At 38.2% G+C, this 18,675-nt stretch overlaps 1 protein-coding gene across 2 annotated transcripts; it reads left to right on the top strand.

Moving 5' to 3' along the window:
* The first annotated feature begins 2,195 nt into the window (after positions 1 to 2,195).
* On the top strand, positions 2,196 to 18,186 carry LOC143256457 (monoglyceride lipase-like). Of its 2 annotated transcripts, XM_076513715.1 has the most exons (7): positions 2,196 to 2,487; positions 3,582 to 3,688; positions 4,545 to 4,681; positions 7,068 to 7,178; positions 15,330 to 15,509; positions 17,585 to 17,716; positions 17,932 to 18,186. In XM_076513715.1, the coding sequence occupies exons 1-7, from the start codon at positions 2,384 to 2,386 to the stop codon at positions 18,028 to 18,030; spliced, it is 870 nt and encodes a 289-aa protein (XP_076369830.1). In that variant the 5' UTR covers positions 2,196 to 2,383; the 3' UTR covers positions 18,031 to 18,186. The 2 variants fall into 2 exon arrangements, with proteins under 2 accessions (XP_076369830.1, XP_076369831.1); XM_076513716.1 differs by lacking the exon at positions 15,330 to 15,509.
* The last annotated feature ends 489 nt before the right edge of the window (positions 18,187 to 18,675 follow it).

The following is an 18,675-nucleotide window of genomic DNA, read 5'->3' as shown; positions in this document are numbered from 1 at the left end:
CGACTTCATCAGAATTAATAATAACTTAGTTCCTTATACGTATGTCTAATATTTAGAAAACTGCATCAACAAAGTAATACGGAAGGTTGAGAATGTACGAAATTTCAGTGTATTAGTTTCAAGGCAAGAAGTAAAGATTGTAAATATGTGAAAAAGCAAATGTGATGGGTATGAGCTATACTGCTGTCAGTTATCCATTTACCCAGTTCAACAACTGTTATTGATCCTTGTTATCCATTTACCCAGTCCTACATCTGTCATTTATTCTTTATATCCATTTATCCAGTTCTACATCTCTCATTTATCCTTGTTATCCATTTACCCAGTTCCACAGTTGTAATTTATCCTTGTTATCCATTTGCCCAGTTCCACATCTGTCATTTATCTTTATTATCCATTTACCCAGTTCCACATCTGTCATGTATCCTTGTTCAATCATTTGTGTTTGAGTAAGTGCTTACTTTCAAAGATAATTAATTTGTTTTGCTTCTTCCTTAAACTATAATTGAGTAAAATGAATCCAGTAAATTATGGAAAAATAGTTTATTTAAATTTTTAAGGTAATTTAATTTCAATTATGAGTCTACGAGTGTATTGGCAAACCCAAATTGAGAACTGTAAACCTTGGATACAGATATTGGACAAAAAGATGCTTTGGGGCGTATCGAGAGACAGTCTATTAACACATACACCCTTGTGCAAATTAATTGAGCCCAGCATGGTCAAACGTGTTAAGGCGTTTGGTTCATAATCCGAAGGTTGCGGGTTCGAATCACCATCACACCAAACATGCTTGCCCTTTCAGCCGTGGGGGCGTTATAATGTGACGGTCAATCTCACTATTCGCTGGTAAAAGAGTAGCCCAAGAGTTGATAGTGGGTGATGATGACTAACTGCCTTCCCTCTAGTCTTACATTGCTAAATTAGGGACGGCTAGTGCAGATAGTCCTCGAGTAGCATTGCGCGAAATTCAAAACAAACAAGCAAATTAATTGAAACAAATGATCATGTTACAATATTTTCAACATGGTGGCCGGTGTAGGCTCGCTGGACCCGCTGATTTCCTTTAATAGTCATTTTTTCACACAGACGGCATCATTAGCTGTGTCATTAGCAGTACGGTCGATCTATTTTTTGGATATATGACGAAATTTTGAGGAATATTACGTTATTCGAAATTGCGTTAGAAGGGCAAGGAGACCAGTCAAAAAACAACTTGTTACCAACTCAATGAAGAAAAAACGGTATCAATGGGGTCTGAAATACAAGAACTGGATGCAAGAACAATGGAGGAAGATGTTATTCAGTGACGAGACTCATTTCTTCGTACAGGGTCAAAGAAGTCTACATGTTCGCAGATCTCCAGGTGAGAAACTTTGAGAATTTCACATCAATCAGTTCGTAAAACATCCCTTGAAGAAGATGTTTTGGGGCTTTTTCAGTTACTATGGCGTTGGAGGCTTACATATCGTAGAAAGTATGATGCAAGGATCACAGTACATCGAAGGTTTGCAGAGAAGAGTCGTTCCAGAATTGAAAAAGAGATTTCCAGTTGGATATGACATTTTTCAGCAAGATCTGGCTCGTGCCACACATCGAAACTTGTGAAGAATTTTATGACTACAACGCGAATAAAGGTGCTGGACTGGCCTGGAAACTCTCCGGACTTAAATCCTATTGAAAATCTTTTGGCGTTTTGTAAATAAAGACTTCGGGGAAAAGACTGTACTACGAAAGATAAGCTAATTGAGGCCATAATTGAGGTGTGGTACCGCGATCCAAAAATTAGTAAAGATTGTAGTCAACTGGTGGACTCGATGCCAAAGCGGATTAATAATCTTCTGAAAAAGAAGGCGATCATATCATGTATTAATTTGTGAGTAATGTTTGGATTCTCAGAAATAAAATGCAAAAAATCGAAAAAAATCGTAATTTTCCGTCTTGTTTCAATTAATTTGCACAAGGGTGTATAAGCTTTAATAATGATATACATTTTATCCGGATCGCCTTTGAAATGGTTTAGTTATGTACCCACAGATGTTCAAGACAGTTTAATAATCATACAATGATTTATTAAAAATAAAATAATATATTTTGTTGTTGTTTTTTACTTTTCACATAGCTATTTCTTTTAGAATACAGCAATTTTGACAGATGTCACTACCTCCTAAGGTTACATTGTTCCTGATATCAGAAACTATGATAGGGCACTTGTGTGCAAGTTCTGGTTTATCTTGTTCCTTATAGCTGTGATACTTTCACATAACATAGGTGCTTTTTCTCGAAGTATTATAAAGACGCATTTCTTCAAAACTGCCAAATTCCAACAAAAAAGTGCGTACTGACATGGTCTTATGGTCTTTTTATTCCTCTTTCATTAGTAATGCTGGCTGAAAATGCACCATATTCATGTAAAGATTATTACCTCAAGAGTTGTACAGGACACAGGCTGTTTTGCAAGTGCTGGGCGACACCGGGAACACCAAGGTAAAAAAAATGTGTTTTTTTCTGTCGTAGAAAACGCCAAAAAATCTAATATCTACTATACTAGATGGCATAGTGCTAGCTTTAATTATGTAAGGATAAACACAAGCGGAATTTGCTAGTCACAATTTGCAAGTTGTGTTTTGTAAACTAAAACCAATTTGGAGAAGATGTGATTTCTTTATTTTTACTTTCACATGCTAATAGATTCACAACAAATACGACTGAAAACAAAAGCCACCCAAGGTAATTGATTTTAATAGTTTGTATAATTAATTACATAACGTTGAAACACTGACGCTATTTTGCATCAAGGCGCGGCATGTCCAGGTGGTTAAGGTACTCAATTCGTTATCTGAGGGTCGCTGGTTCGAATCCCTGTCACACCAAATATGCTCACCCTTTCACCCGTGGAGGCGTTATAATGTTACGGTCAATCCCACTATTCGTTGGTAAAAGTAGCCCAAAAGTTGGCGGTAGGTGGTGATGACTGACTGCCTTCCCTCTAGTCTTATACTGCTAAATTAGGGACGGCTAGAGCAGCTAGCCCTCGTGTAACTTCGCGCGAAATTCAAAAACAAAATTTTGCATCAAACTGATCTGATAATGAAATACAAAAATCGAAGTTTAAGAAATTGTTACTAATTAATATTAGGTGTAACCGCGAACGGTGTCCGAAAATGTTCTTTTTCAATAGTAAATAAAACAACAACTAAGAGTAACAAATATTTTTATTTCTTTGATTTTGAAGTTCATGTCATGTTGTGTTGTAGCGAAAAGAATGCATAATTTTTCTTGTAACTCATAGAATGCACACGTTTCACTTACGTCAGTGTTAGGCGTCCTTTATGTGACGTCATTTTAACGTCTATTGACTGACTGACAGACAACACACTACTGCACGGTGGTACGAATATTTAAGATATGTGAGCATTCCAGGAAGTCTTCGGCCTCCTTTTGGAAAAATTAAAAGATTTACTTTCTCAAATATTTCAGTTAAATATATTACTATGGGACAATGATTATACTGTTACCATTACTGCATATTCTATATTTTTAAAAAATATATAACAATTGTATCGCTCATAATATTTTAGGGCCTTAGCGTTTTTTGCTCATGGATTTGGTGAGCACTGTGCTTTGTACAAAGATTTAATCCACGCTCTAGTCAAGACTGAAATTTTGACATTCGGCCATGATCACGGTAAGTTTATTTTATTTGCTTTGAAAATAAATTCGGTTTTATTTTGATACAAAATGCATAGAAGTTAAACATAATTTAAAATACAAAAACACAGAAACTTACCTTTAATTTTAATGTGCAGTTTAATCGTAGTTTTAACATTTTTCAACACTGTAGACTATCTGCGCTGTGCCCATTTTTTTGCATGCATGACTTCCAGCTTACATTTGAGTTACAGAGGTTTAATTTCAATGTACAGTTTATACTTTAAAGGAATAGTTTTAATGTTACGTGATAATAACTTGGCTGTAACGCCTGAAATTTTCTTGAAAGATTTAGAAGATAATTTGAAAGTAGAAAAACTCCACTTGATTAAGATTGAGTTAATTTTGTTGTTGACTGCTCATTCAATTAATCTTTTAGTTAAGTATTGTAAATTTTCAAGCGGAATCTCTTTCGAGGCCTAATTTCTCCATTAAGCTAGGCTTAACATTAATTGTGTGTAATTTGTCTAATTTTACTTCTAAAGCTTACAGTTGAAGAAATGAAACGCTTTTCTTGTCATGGAGTATATATTATCACTGCATCCTTAAGATTGATATTTGTAAAAAAAAAACAAAAAACTAATAACGCACTGCAATTGTAAACGTTAACTGATATATTTTTAATTTTGTTAAAATAATAAGCTTAATTCACAGAAGGGGTTTTGGTGACATCCTGTGGCCAAAGTGTCTACTATAAATAAATGAATATTTTCGTTTCAGTTTTGTTTTTCAGAATGGTGATTAAGGTTCAGCTTATGTGAAATTTTTGTACCCCTTTAATATTCATTTTTGCACTGGTCCTACAAAAACTATTGTGTTTGTTTTCTTTCTAGTGGGTCATGGACGAAGTGGAGGACCACGCACGCTAGTGGGCAGTCTTGACAATTGCGTCAACGACATTTTTAAACATATAGACATGATGAAAGGCAAATATCCAGGACTTCCAGTTTTTCTCATCGGCCATTCAATGGTAAAAAATCAGCTACACACTATCGGTTATTTTATTTCTGTTGAGCAGAGTTTATTGCAGATTGTTAGAACAGGAGCTTTACTACCTTGCCACATAGAACGTAGTGTTGTTAGAACAGGAGCTTTACTACCTTACCACATAGAACGTAGTGTTGTTAGAACAGGAGCTTTACTACCTTACCACATAGAACGTAGTGTTGTTAGAACAGGAGCTTTACTACCTTATCACATAAAACATAGTGTTGTTAGAACAGGAGCTTTACTACCTTACCACATAGAACGTAGTGTTGTTAGAACAGGAGCTTTACTACCTTACCACATAGAACGTAGTGTTGTTAGAACAGGAGCTTTACTAACTTACCACATAGAACGTAGTGTTGTTAGAACAGGAGCTTTACTATCTTACCACATACAACGTAGTGTTGTTACAACAGGAGCTTTACTACCTTATCACAAAGAACGTAGTGTTGTTAGAACAGGAGCTTTACTACCTTACCACATAGAACGTAGTGTTGTTAGAACAGGAGCTTTACTAACTTACCACATAGAACGTAGTGTTGTTAGAACAGGAGCTTTACTATCTTACCACATAGAACGTAGTGTTGTTACAACAGGAGCTTTACTACCTTATCACATAGAACGTAGTGTTGTTAGAACAGGAGCTTTACTACCTTACCACATAGAACGTAGTGTTGTTAGAACAGGAGCTTTACTAACTTACCACATAGAACGTAGTGTTGTTAGAACAGGAGCTTTACTATCTTACCACATACAACGTAGTGTTGTTACAACAGGAGCTTTACTACCTTATCACAAAGAACGTAGTGTTGTTAGAACAGGAGCTTTACTACCTTACCACATAGAACGTAGTGTTGTTAGAACAGGAGCTTTACTAACTTACCACATAGAACGTAGTGTTGTTAGAACAGGAGCTTTACTATCTTACCACATAGAACGTAGTGTTGTTACAACAGGAGCTTTACTACCTTATCACATAGAACGTAGTGTTGTTAAAACACGAGCTTTACTACCTTTTACACATAGAACGTAGTGTTGTTAAAACATGAGCTTTACTACCTTACCACATAGAACGTAGTGTTGTTAGAACATGGGTTTTACTACCTTAACACATAGAACGTAGTGTTGTTGGAACAGGAGCTTTACTACCTTACCACATGGAACGTAGTGTTGTTAGAACATGATATTTACTACCTTACCATATAGAGCATAAGGTTCATGGAAAATGAGTGTTGTTACCTTACCACATAGAATATAGTGTTGTTAGAACATGAGCTTTACTTCCTTAACACATAGAACGTAGTGTTGTTGGAACAGGAGCTTTACTACCTTACCATATAGAGCATAAGGTTCATGGAAAATGAGTGTTGTTACCTTACCGCATAGAACGTAGTGTTGTTAGAACATGAGATTTACTACCTTACCACATAGAACGTAGTATTGTTAGAACATGAGCTTTACCACCTTAACACATAGAACGTAGTATTGTTAGAACATGAGCTTTACCACCTTAACACACAGAACATAGTGTTGTTAGGACATGAGATTTACTACCTTGCCACATAGAACGTAGTACTGTTAGAACATGAGCTTTACCACCTTACCACATGGAACATAGTGTTGTTAGAACATAAGTTTTACAACCTTAACACACAGAACATAGTGTTGTTAGGGCATGAGATTTACTACCTTTCCACATAGAACGTAGTACTGTTAGAACATGAGCTTTACCACCTTACCACATGGAACATAGTGTTGTTAGAACATAAGTTTTACAACCTTAACACACAGAACATAGTGTTGTTAGGGCATGAGATTTACTACCTTACCATATAGAACATAAGGTTCATAGAAAATGAATGTTATTACCTTAACACATAGAATATAGTGTTGTTAAAACATTAGCTTTACTACCTTATCACACAGAACATAAGGCTGATAGAACATGAGTTTTATTACCTTACCACATAAAACATAAGATTGATAGAGCATGACTTTTATTACTTTACCTTACCACATAAAACATAAGGTTGATAGAACTTGACTTTTATTACCTTGCCACACAGATCATAGGGTTGTTATAACATGAGTTTCATTATCTTATCACACAAGCTGTTAAACTTGATACAATATTTATTTTATTCTGTTGATTGAACAAAGGGTTAAGATTTGAAGCTACAAGTTCTCTGGAGTTTCTAACTGTTTTCCATTCTCAACTTAACCCACTATTGTAAGGTTCTCATTAATGGTAGAAATGTTACATTTAGTAAGACGTGTATTGAACTAAAACTGCTCCAGATATGAGCACCAACTACACCTTTCCTTCTGTCTTTCTAATTTTTCGTACTTGGATCGTTTCTTTTGGACAGGGTGGAGTTATATCGGTTTTAGCGTCGCTAAAGAAGCCACGTGAGCTAAAAGGTGTTGTGGTGGTATCAGGAGGTGTCACCTGGAACCCTGAAGGTGCCACACCATTTAAGGTAATGAAACAACATGATATTATGTCATGTATCGATTGTTCATATACGGTAAGCAAATCCAGAAGTGGCTAGAGTGTTCAAATTAAATTCGATAATTCATGGTTCGAGAATATTGCTACAAAAATGTTCTCCACCTATATAAAACATAGGAGTGACGGGAAAATCCAACTGTTCTTCAGATAAGAGTAGCCCAAGGGTTGGCGTTAGGCGTTTAGTCAGCTCCAGATTAAAGAGACTATGCGCAGATAACCTAATTTGTAGCTTTGTGAAAAACATTGTGAGGCAAATAAAAGATTGTGATTAGTGAAAACTTTCATTGCATGTAATCAAAGTACACGTTATGTAGATGACGTTGCTTAAAACGTACAATTAGAAATTCATTAAGCAGAATTTTTTTTAATTTCGCTCAAAGCTACGAGAGGGCTATCTGCGCTAGCCGTCCCTAATTTAGCAGTGTAAGACTAGAGGGAAGGCAGCTAGTCATCACTAACCACCTGTCTCAGCGAGATGTAAGTCAGCGATATGGTAATATTAAATATAAAGAAGTCCATATTCTTATCCATGATTTGTTTTGATACATGTAAAGAAGTCCATATTCTTATCCATGATTTGCTTTGATACATGTAAAGAAGTTCATATTCCTATCCATGATTTGTTTTGATACATGTAAAGAAGTCCATATTCCTATCCATGATTTGCTTTGATACATGTAAAGAAGTCCATATTCTTATCCATGATTTGTTTTGATACATGTAAAGAAGTCCATATTCTTATCCATGATTTGCTTTGATACATGTAAAGAAGTTCATATTCTTATCCATGATTTGCTTTGATACATGTAAAGAAGTCCATATTCCTATCCATGATTTGTTTTGATACATGTAAAGAAGTCCATATTCTTATCCATGATTTGCTTTGATACATGTAAAGAAGTTCATATTCCTATCCATGATTTGTTTTGATACATGTAAAGAAGTTCATATTCCTATCCATGATTTGTTTTGATACATGTAAAGAAGTCCATATTCCTATCCATGATTTGCTTTGATACATGTAAAGAAGTCCATATTCTTATCCATGATTTGCTTTGATACATGTAAAGAAGTCCATATTCTTATCCATGATTTGCTTTGATACATATAAAGCCAAGTTTGCCTAGTCATTGAGGTTATGAAGGGTCCAACGGAGTGAGTTTGACACTTTTAACTGCGTTGCGTAATAAGTTGACAGTCAACGAATTAAACAACTTCCTCGTGGCAGCGGGTGCAACTGGCTGACAGTTCACCATCTGGTTAGGGATGATTATTTAGGTCTCTTACTTAACCCCTCGGTGTGGATTCCTGTACGTGGTGAGGGGACCTCCCAGGGAAAGTTCTTATCTTTCAGTTTACCTCCTCTGGGATCCAAACATCCACCCACGTGTTTGCCGTGCGTGGCGACCCGTGAAGGGGATGAGAGGATCCTGGTGGTTGAGGGGTCCAACCCTAACACATCACGTTGGCCTTGAATTCCTGTAGACGGGCGGCCTTTGGGTGGCCCCCCTTGGGTCAATCGGCTGGTCCACTTGGGCTAGAGTCAACCAAGTACCAGTGTTGGAAGTTCTCAACGGGTGTTGTGGACACTGTGTCTGATGCTGTTGTGTGGGTATATGCTCTCGAAACCCTGGCGTTCTTGCAATGTCCTTGCATGACATTTTAGTGCGTCCCTTCGTAGGGCTTTATGGTGGGTGGGGTCAGTGGGTACCGAAATTTTCCCTTTTTTCCTATGGATCCTTCAACAAAAAATTTAAATAAAATAGTGAAAAAACAGTCAATAGGTAAACGACCACGTCTTGAAGACTCTGAGCAGCAATCTTCAACATCTGTAACACACGTACCTCATTTTCTTATATTACACTCTCTTTCAGAAAAACCTTTAGGGCAAATGTCCCCCTTTTTTATTCAGAAGGGACTAGAGGGACTTGCTGGCCCTCCAAAGTCAGTAAAGAAGCTTCGATCTGGAGACATATTGGTTGAAACATCCACATCCCAACACAGTGAACTCCTCTTGAATTCAAAGGCAATTGGGGATATACCTATTGAGGTTACCCCTCATGCTACCTTGAATTCATCACGAGGAGTTATTGTTGAAAGGGATTTGAAGAACGTCCCCGAGTCAAAGATTCTCGCTGGTCTCTCCACTTAAGGAGTTTCTGCAGTGAGGCGCATCTCCACTCGCAAAGACGGAGTTACACTGCCGACAAATATCCTCGTTTCGACATTTACATCACCACGTGCACCTGCCACCATCAAGGCAGGTTATCTAATTTGCAGGGTACGGCCATACATTCCAAACCCTCTTCTATGTTTCCAATGTCAGAGGTTCGGCCACTCAAAGACGTCCTGTCGTGGTTCCCTGACATGTGCTCGTTGTGGGGGCAAGGACCATGATGCCTATGAGTGTGACACAGACCCACATTGTGTCAACTGCAATGGTTCCCACCCTTTCTACTTTCGTTCTTACCCAAAATGGTTGGAGAAAAAAGAAGTGCAGCGTTTCAAAACGACTCATAACATTAGTTATCCTGAGGCTCGGAAATTGCTGCCTGCCACTTCATCTCGAACATATGCTGCTGCACTTCGTTCCACAACTACAGTGGGAGCACAGACAGATCTCTCTGTGCCTCCAAGAGAATCGTTTTCAAAACAAATGAAAAGCCTTTTGACCTCCATGGTTAAAAAGGTTGATGAGTCGACTTCTACACCCATCTCTGTTCCTCCCATACAGTCCAACAAATCTCAAGATCTACATCCTTCAGTTTCAAATACAGGCATTTCTTCTGATACATCTTTTTCTTCAACCCCACGATGCAAAACAATCATTAGTTCGCGTCCTCAGTCACTGGAATCCCCTTCCAACAACAAAGACCTGCCCAATCGACCCAGAGCAGGATCCATGGAGGTCGATAGACCTCCTCCGAATAAGGACAGTAAGGAAAAAAGACATGGTCGTAAACAGAAGAGTTCTCCAGCCACTTCGCCTACCCGTCGTTAAAATTGGCCACCTTGATACAATGGAACTGTCGAGGTTTACCTTTTAATCTGTATGATATCAAAACACTGATTGCTTCCTACCATCCTGTATGTCTTTCCTTACAAGAAACATTTCTAAAATGTTCTAATACAGCCACCATTCGGCAGTTTTCTCTGTACAGAAACGACAGGCTGTGTGATGGACGAGTACATGGATGGGTGGCACTATTGGTTGATCAGCATGTGCCCACCCTGTCTTTGTCACTCAACACATCCTTGGAGACCGTAGCCATCCGTGTTTCCTTGGGTCATACCATCACTGTTTGTTCTCTCTACCTGTCCCCTGGAGAGACATATGATCAATCAGACCTTGATGCTCTCATTGAGCAGTTGCTGTGTCCCTTTCTAATCCTGGAGGACTTTAATGGACATCATCCCATCTGGGGAAGTGCTGATATTGATAAGAGGGGTTGCTCTGTAGAGTGTATGTTCTCTGATTACAATCTTTCTCTTTTCAATACTGGTTCTTCCACTTATTTCCATGCACCTAGTCTGTTCTTTACCACTATTGATCTCTCGGTTTGCTCCCCTTCATTATTTTCCCATTTTTCATGGAGGGTTGACAATAATCCACTAGGCAGTAATTATTTTCCTATACTTTTGAGAGAGACTGGCCGTGGTCGATGCCACCCTACCCACGTGCCCCGGTGGAAGCTGGATCAGGCAGACTGGTCCACTTTCACTTCTCTCACAGAACTTGATCCTGCCATCGTGAATCAGCCATCAATAGACGACTGTATGGCAGCGGTAACTGACTGTATTATACAGTGTATTCCTAAAACCTCGACACGTTTTCCACGATATCCTCATTCGTGATGAAATCATGCTTGCCACTTGGCACGGAAGGCTCAAAAACGGGCCTGGGATATTTTCCGTAAATATCCCACACTTTCCAACCGCATCGCTTTCCAATGGGCCCGTGCACATGCTAGGTGGGTAAGACGTCAAAGCCAGAAGGAATCTTGGATTAAGTTCACAACTAGCATATCTTCTACCAACAGTTCCAAGGTCATATGGGACAGGATTCGAAAGGTCAGTGGGCACTACAAATCTGTCCCCCTCTCTATTTTACTCTCTGATGGCCAAGAGGTAGCTGATATCCGGAGCATCGCCGATACTCTAGGTGAAAGCTTTTACCGGGTATCTAGCACTTCTGCTTGTTCCTTCACCTTCTTGGCCATCAAAACTTGAGCAGAGCGTTCACTTCTTTCCTTTCTAATTAACTTTATCTTTGACTATAATTGTCCCTTTACACTGGTGGAACTGAGAATGACTCTTCATCGGTCTGGCAGTACATCTGTTGGACCTGATGATGTACACTATGACATGCTGCGTTATCTCTCTCCTGCTTCTCTTGATATTCTTCTAATTCTTTTTAACCAGATCTGGCATGAGAATGTTTTTCCTGATGCCTGGCGCCAGGCTATTATCTTACCTTTCTCTAAGCCTGGGAAAGATCCCAAGATTCCTTTACACTACAGTCCAATTGCTTTGACGAGCTGTCTTTGTAAGACCTTAAAGAAGATGGTTAATGCTCGTCTTGTTTGGTTCCTCGAATCAAACAACCTCCTCTCGACCCCTCAGTGTGGGTTCCGACGACAGCATTCCACCACGGACCACCTAATAGTCCTAATTCGACTTGAAACGTTAATCAAAGAAGCCTTTCTCAAACGCCAACATCTTGTATCAATATTCTTTGACATTGAGAAGACTTATGACACAACATGGAGGTATGGCATTTTGCGAGACCTCCACATATATGGGTTACGTGGCCATTTACCCATGTTTATTTAAAAAAAAAAATTTAATGGACAGGAGATTCCAAGTTTGTGTGGGTTCGACACTTTCCCGTTCCTTTGTACAGGAACTTAGGGTCCCTCAGGGCTGTGTTTTGAGTGTCACACTTTTCAGTATAAAGATAAATGCCATCACTGAACAACTCACTCTCACTGTTGTAAACGGGCTCTATGTTGACGACTTTCACATCTCGTGTCAGTCGTCGAACATGAGATATATTGAGCGGCAACTACAAACTGCCCTCAATCGTGTACTGAAGTGGACTACGGCGAACGGCTTTAATTTTTCTCTCTCTAAAACCGTTTGCATGCACTTTTGCCACCAACAGAGTATCCATCCTGATTCTGAGCATCATATCGGTGAAGTTGTGCTACCAGTGGTCTCTGAGACCAAGTTCTTGGGGCTTATCTTTGACCGTAAGCTGACCTTTATACCACACTTAAAGCAGCTACGGGTCAAATGCACAAGAGCACTGAACAATCTCCGTGTCCTCTCTATTGCCAGTTGAGGAGCAGATCGATGTTCTATGTTAAAGATATATCGTGCTCTTATTCGTTCAAAACTCGACTATGGATCAATGGTCTATGGCTCTGCCAGACCCTCGGCCTTAAAGATGCTGGACCCCGTTCATCATCAAGGACTTCACTGGGGCTTTCTGCACCTCTCCCAGTTCAGAGCTTATACGTGGAATCTCATGAACCTTCTCTGCACCTTCGCCGTTTGCAAGTGTCTTTACTGTATTCTTCGAAACTTTGTTCCTTACCAAAGCATCCTACTTGTGAATGTGTTTTATTTCTTCAATGGGCCTTATTTGTCAAAACAGACGATTTGCCATTGCTCCTTTTGGCCTTCGCATCCAGGCGCAATTGGATGAATTGGGTCTGTCCTTGGAAAACATTGCAGAATCCATTGATCAGCCCATCCCCCATGGCTTATTACAGCCCCCAAATGTGACCTTTCTCTAAGTCATCTGAAAAAAGGCAGATACTCCCGATTGGAAGTACCGTCTTTTATTTACTGAACATCTTTAGAACAATCATTCCATTCCAATTTATACAGATACTTCAAATTCAGGTGACTCTGTGGCTCTGCCATAGTTTGTTGCGGTTCGGTGGTTGCGCGCAGAATCCCTTCTGCAGCTTCTGTGTTCACTGCTAAACTGTACGCCATATTTCTTGCCATGGATCATATTGAAGCTGAGCAGTTCTCCAACTGCACTATTTATACTAACTCCCTTAGTTCTCTGCTGGCCTTGGAATCACTTCACGTTAGTTCACACCCTGTTCTCGCTGATATTCAAAACCGACTGGCCCATTTATCATTGACATTTACTTCTATCCAGTTTCTCTGGATACCAGGCCACGTTGGTATTCGCGGGAACGAGCTTGCAGACATGGTAGCTAAATCTACCTGCTCTGGCACTATCACCACTGTGCCTATTCCGTACATGGACTATGGTCCTGTATTCAAGGCTCGGTTCCGTGCCGGCTGGCAGTCCACTTTGAGTGAGCAACGTGACAACAAACTTTTTCAAATAAAACCTTATATTGAACTTTGGTCGTCTTGCTTCCGTAAGGTTCGGAAGGAGGAAATTGTTCTAACTAGACTACACATTGGTCACAGTTTTTTAACTCATCGTTTTCTTTTATCTGGAACTGATGCACCAGTGTATAGTTTGTGTAACACTTAAAATCACCATAAGCCACATTTTACTTTCTTGCCATCGTTACAATTCTCAACGACGGCAATATTTTAAACATGTTCTGTCCCAGGGTTTATCTGTAACATTGGACAGTGTTATTTATTGGTGATGGTGACACTGTCCACCTTGATAAAGTTTTTAGTTTTTTAATGGCCATTAATCTTTTTAATCTCATTTAACTGTTTGATATTTATTCATTACACCTTTTTACTTGTGGTTCCCTTTTCAGAGTCTCAATCTCTCTAGTTCGATTTGAAATTGGAAAATGACCAGAACATTAAATAACTCGACACCAGGACTGGAAAGGCCAACTTCAGGTGAGTAACGCTGCTGTTTGAACTATCCGTTTGAACTACCCGTTAGTCGTCTTGGCGAGTTGTTTTTACAATTTTGCTGTATATCATTTAACACTTTTATTACTTTACCTTTTAGTACTGGCCATACTGACACATAACCCAGAACCAGGCCAACTTCAGGTGACTGACGGTGGTTCTTGTACTTACCTGTTAGTCTTCCTGGTGGGTTATGATCATTACCATTCTGCTACAGGAAGTCCTTTACAACTTTGTAGACTGGATGTCAACATTGGTTTCATATCATTTTATGTTTTAATTGCTATTTTGTTTTTACCTTTGTTTCCTTTTACGAATTTTACTACATTTACTTTACTTTTACTTTTTTACAGGACATTTGGCTAATTTTTATTACGATTTTGCAAAATGTCTTTTAACACTTTTCTTATTTTACCTTTTGATAATGGCTGTTATGACACATAACCCGGAACCAGGACTGGAAAGACTGTGGTATTTGTACTTACCTGTTAGTCTTCCTGGCGGGTTATGATCATTACCATTTTGCTAGAGAAAGTTCTTTACAACTTCTCTTACTCTGTTTTCTCTCTTAACATTGTAGACTAGGTGTCAACATTGGTTTTATGCTTTTTCTGTTTTTCAATGATGTTTTGTTTCACCTTCATTTCCTTTTATGTATCTTACTACATTTAATTTATTTTTACCTTTTTACCGGACGTTTGGTGCAAACAGCCTAGCTGCTTTGTGCCATAAAACACTAAATCAGTCAATTAACTCTTACTTAACCTTTTATTCACTTTAACGTGTTGCCTGTGTTGGAAGTTCCATTAACAATGATATTTTTGTTTGTTTTTGAATTTCGCACAAAGCTATTCGAGGGCTATCTGCGCTAGCCGTCCCTAATTTAGCAGTGTAAGACTACAGGGAAGGCAGCTAGTCATCACCACCCACCGCCAACTCTTGGGCTACTCTTTTACCAACGAATAGTGGGATTGACCGTCACATTATAACGCCCCCACGGCTGGGAGGGCGAGCATGTTTGGCGCGACGAGGGCGCGAAACCGCGACCCTCGGATTACGAGTCGCACGCCTTACGCCCTTGGCCATGCCGGGCCTCAATAATGATGTGAATAATTAAAAATGTTTAAATATTTTTAATGGTCACAAATACCACATGATGTTAAGACCAAACAGTGAAGGTGAAGGTTAGATCTCAAGTACTTTATAGAAATCTATTCAGTGGATAATTTCAAAATGTTTGTTATCACAGCATTTTGTGGCTAAATGGTTTGGCTGGCTGGTCCCCAACTTCCCTGTGAGCACCATCATAGACCTCGATTTAGCTGTTCGGACAAGTGAGTCTAAGGAATTACTGTTAAAAGATCCACATACTTTCAAAGGCACTAGGATAAAAGCAGGCTGGGCAAGAACTGTGATGAACACTATACCAGTAAGTAAATAAATATGTCAGCCTTACATTCATTTCATTTTGTTAACGGTACTAGGAAGTATTTACTCCTCCATAACAGAGGCTATTTGGGTCGGAAGATCCTCTTTAGTAACCATAGCTCATGCTTCATGCTCTGGAATAGATTGAGGTTTAGTTTCGAAGTCTAATGTTGCAGTGGAAAATATTAAAAGCTCTTTTCCTTATAGTGTTGTGTGCTATAGTTGAATATCATTTAACAACCTTTCACAGGCTCGGCATGGGCAGGTGGGTAAAGGCGTTCGACTCGTACTCTGACGGTTCGAATCCGTGTCGCACCAAACATGCTTGCCCTTTCAGCCGTGGGGGCGTTATAATGTGACGGTCAATCGCACTATTCGTTGGTAAAAGAGTAGCCCAAGAGTTGGAAGTGGTTGGTGATGACTAGCTGTCTTCTCTCTTGTTTTACACTGCAAAATTAGGGACGGATAGCGCAGATAATCCTTGTGTTGGTTTGCGCGAAATTAAAAAAAAAAAAAGAATATCAAAAAACCAAAACAACTTTTCGATACGTAAAATCTTCGTTCGCGAAAACTGTTCACATGGTTTGATGATAAAGGTCGTAAACAGGGATTTGGTGTTGAGAGAAAAAAAAACACTTGAAATTTCTTTCATTCAGATAAAACAAAGTAAAAAAACCACAGAAAAGAGAGAATTAAAATATCTTCCCTAAAACGTGGACCGTGTGTATAACATAGATATTTATTAACGTGCACCATGTGTATTACATGGATATTTATTAACGTGCACCGTGTGTATTACATCGATATTTATTAACGTGCACCGTGTGTATTACATGGATATTTATTAACGTGCACCGTGTGTATTACATCGATATTTATTATTTGTTTTATGTTGAACAGACATGTTACTTAATATCGCCTTCCAGTGGCTCAGCGGTATGTCTGCGGCCTTACAACGCTAAAAACCACGGTTCGATACCCACGATGGGCAAAGCACTTATAGCCCATTGTGTAGCTTTGTGCTTAATTAAAAGCAACAAATACTTAATATTATATTTTAACATAATGTATATTGTTCACCACAGAAATTGTAAAAATCTAAGCTCATATTTCCATGATGTTAAAATATCTAAAATGTTAAATGTACACCAGAGGGATGCAACTCTTCGTTTGTATATGTCTTTATATAGGCCTACTATTCACCGAATGAAATCCTTGTTGGTTTCGGTCTCTTTCATAAAACTGCACTGAATGTTAAATGGTTGGTAATTTGACGAAAACTAAATATAGCACTACGTTGACAACCCACTACATCAACGTACGTATATCACTTTTATAAAAGTCCTATAACACTTCATATACCAGCATTTGTGAATAAAAGAAAACTAGAACCTTGGCCGGTGTTATACCTGTAACTATTAATGTCGTACATATCTTCACTTAACACACTACCCCTACTCCGAAAGTAAGTCTTCGGATTTATAACGCTAAAATCAGCGGTTCGATTCCTCTCCGTGGGCTCAGCACATAGCCTAATGTGACTTTGCTAAAAGAAAGCACACTTACATACACATACTGTATGCACACAATAAAAAAACAGCGGAATATTGTTATGGGATACTTAACAGTATATTCCAGCTGCCATGAAAAAAAAAATCCCATGTTAGTAATATTAGCCACCATTTTCGTAGGTGTTAAAATAAACTAGGCTTTATAAGGTGGATGTCTTATAGGTCTGTGTGAAAGACGAATGGACGTTTAACAACATGATGATTGGTGTAAAAGGGGAAATAGAACACGTATGTTTAATATATTATTGGTTGGTTTAAATATATTAGATATTATTGGTTGGTTTAAATATATTAGATCCAACGATGGTTAATGTTGAGGTATCAAGAGTAAAATAACGTTAGAAGTAACTTTGATAGATCATGTGCTTTTGTAGATAAAAGTGTTTGATATTTATAACATTTCTTGCCAATAAACAACCAAATATCCAGCTTTAAGTATAAGTTCAGAAAACTTTCGGTTTCACATTTAAGCTTGTTTATAATCACTCTCTATTTTCCTATCTAGAATCTGAACGACCAACTGCAATTCGTTGACATTCCTCTGTTGATACTTCATGGAGGTCAGGACAAGATATGTGATGTACAATGTGCACGACAGTTGTATAGAACGTCTACGTCTCAAGATAAGAGATTAAAGGTTTGTTTTTGTTTTTGAATTTCAGATTACGAGTCGCACGCCTACTACAAAAGCAGAAGACAAAAATGGATAAGTACTACATATTATAAAAGTTGGTACATTATGTAGCATTGAAATTCTGAAGCCTCTAGAAGACAAAAAAATTAGTTATTTAGTTATTCAGTTATAACTAAAATTAACATATTTATGTTTTGTTATTTATTTGGTGTCCTCAGGTGTATCCGGACTCATATCATTGTCTTTTCCTCGAGCCAGAAGATATTGCACACGAAGTTCTGGAAGAAATAAGAAACTGGATTAAAAACAGGATATAAAAGTTTGGACTATCCACTGTAGAAATGTTTATCATTAAATAAAACGAACAGATTAGACTATTCATTGTATAAACATGTAGTGTTGAATAAAACAAACAGTTTAGACTATCCACTGTAGAAATGTGTATTGTTAAATAAATCGAACATTTTAAGCTATCCACTGTAGAAATGTGTATTGTTGAATAAAACGAACAGTTTGGACTATCCACTGTAGAAATTTGTATTGTTGAATAAAACGAACAGATTAGACTATCCACTGTAGAAATGTATATTGTTGAATAAAACGAACAGATTGAAACATAAACTGTGGAAATGAATATTGTTGAATAAAACAAACAGTTTGTACTATCCACCCGTGAAATGTGTCTTGTTGAATAAAACGAACAGTTTAAACTATGGACTGTATAAATATGTGTTGTTGATTAAACCAACAGTTTATACTATGCACTGTAGAAATGTGTCTTGTTGAATAAAACGAACAGTTTAAACTATGGACTGTATAAATATGTGTTGTTGATTAAACCAACAGTTTATACTATGCACTGTAGAAATGTGTATTGTTGAATAAAACGAACAGTTTAAACTCTCCACTGTATAAACATGTGGTGTTAAATAAAACGAAGGTTTTAGACTATCCACTGTAGA

This window comes from Tachypleus tridentatus, chromosome 7 (assembly GCF_004210375.1).
Source record: "Tachypleus tridentatus isolate NWPU-2018 chromosome 7, ASM421037v1, whole genome shotgun sequence".
Lineage (NCBI taxonomy): Eukaryota > Metazoa > Arthropoda > Merostomata > Xiphosura > Limulidae > Tachypleus > Tachypleus tridentatus.
Note: the sequence above shows the minus strand (reverse complement) of the source record. Positions and strands in the feature narration are given on the sequence as shown.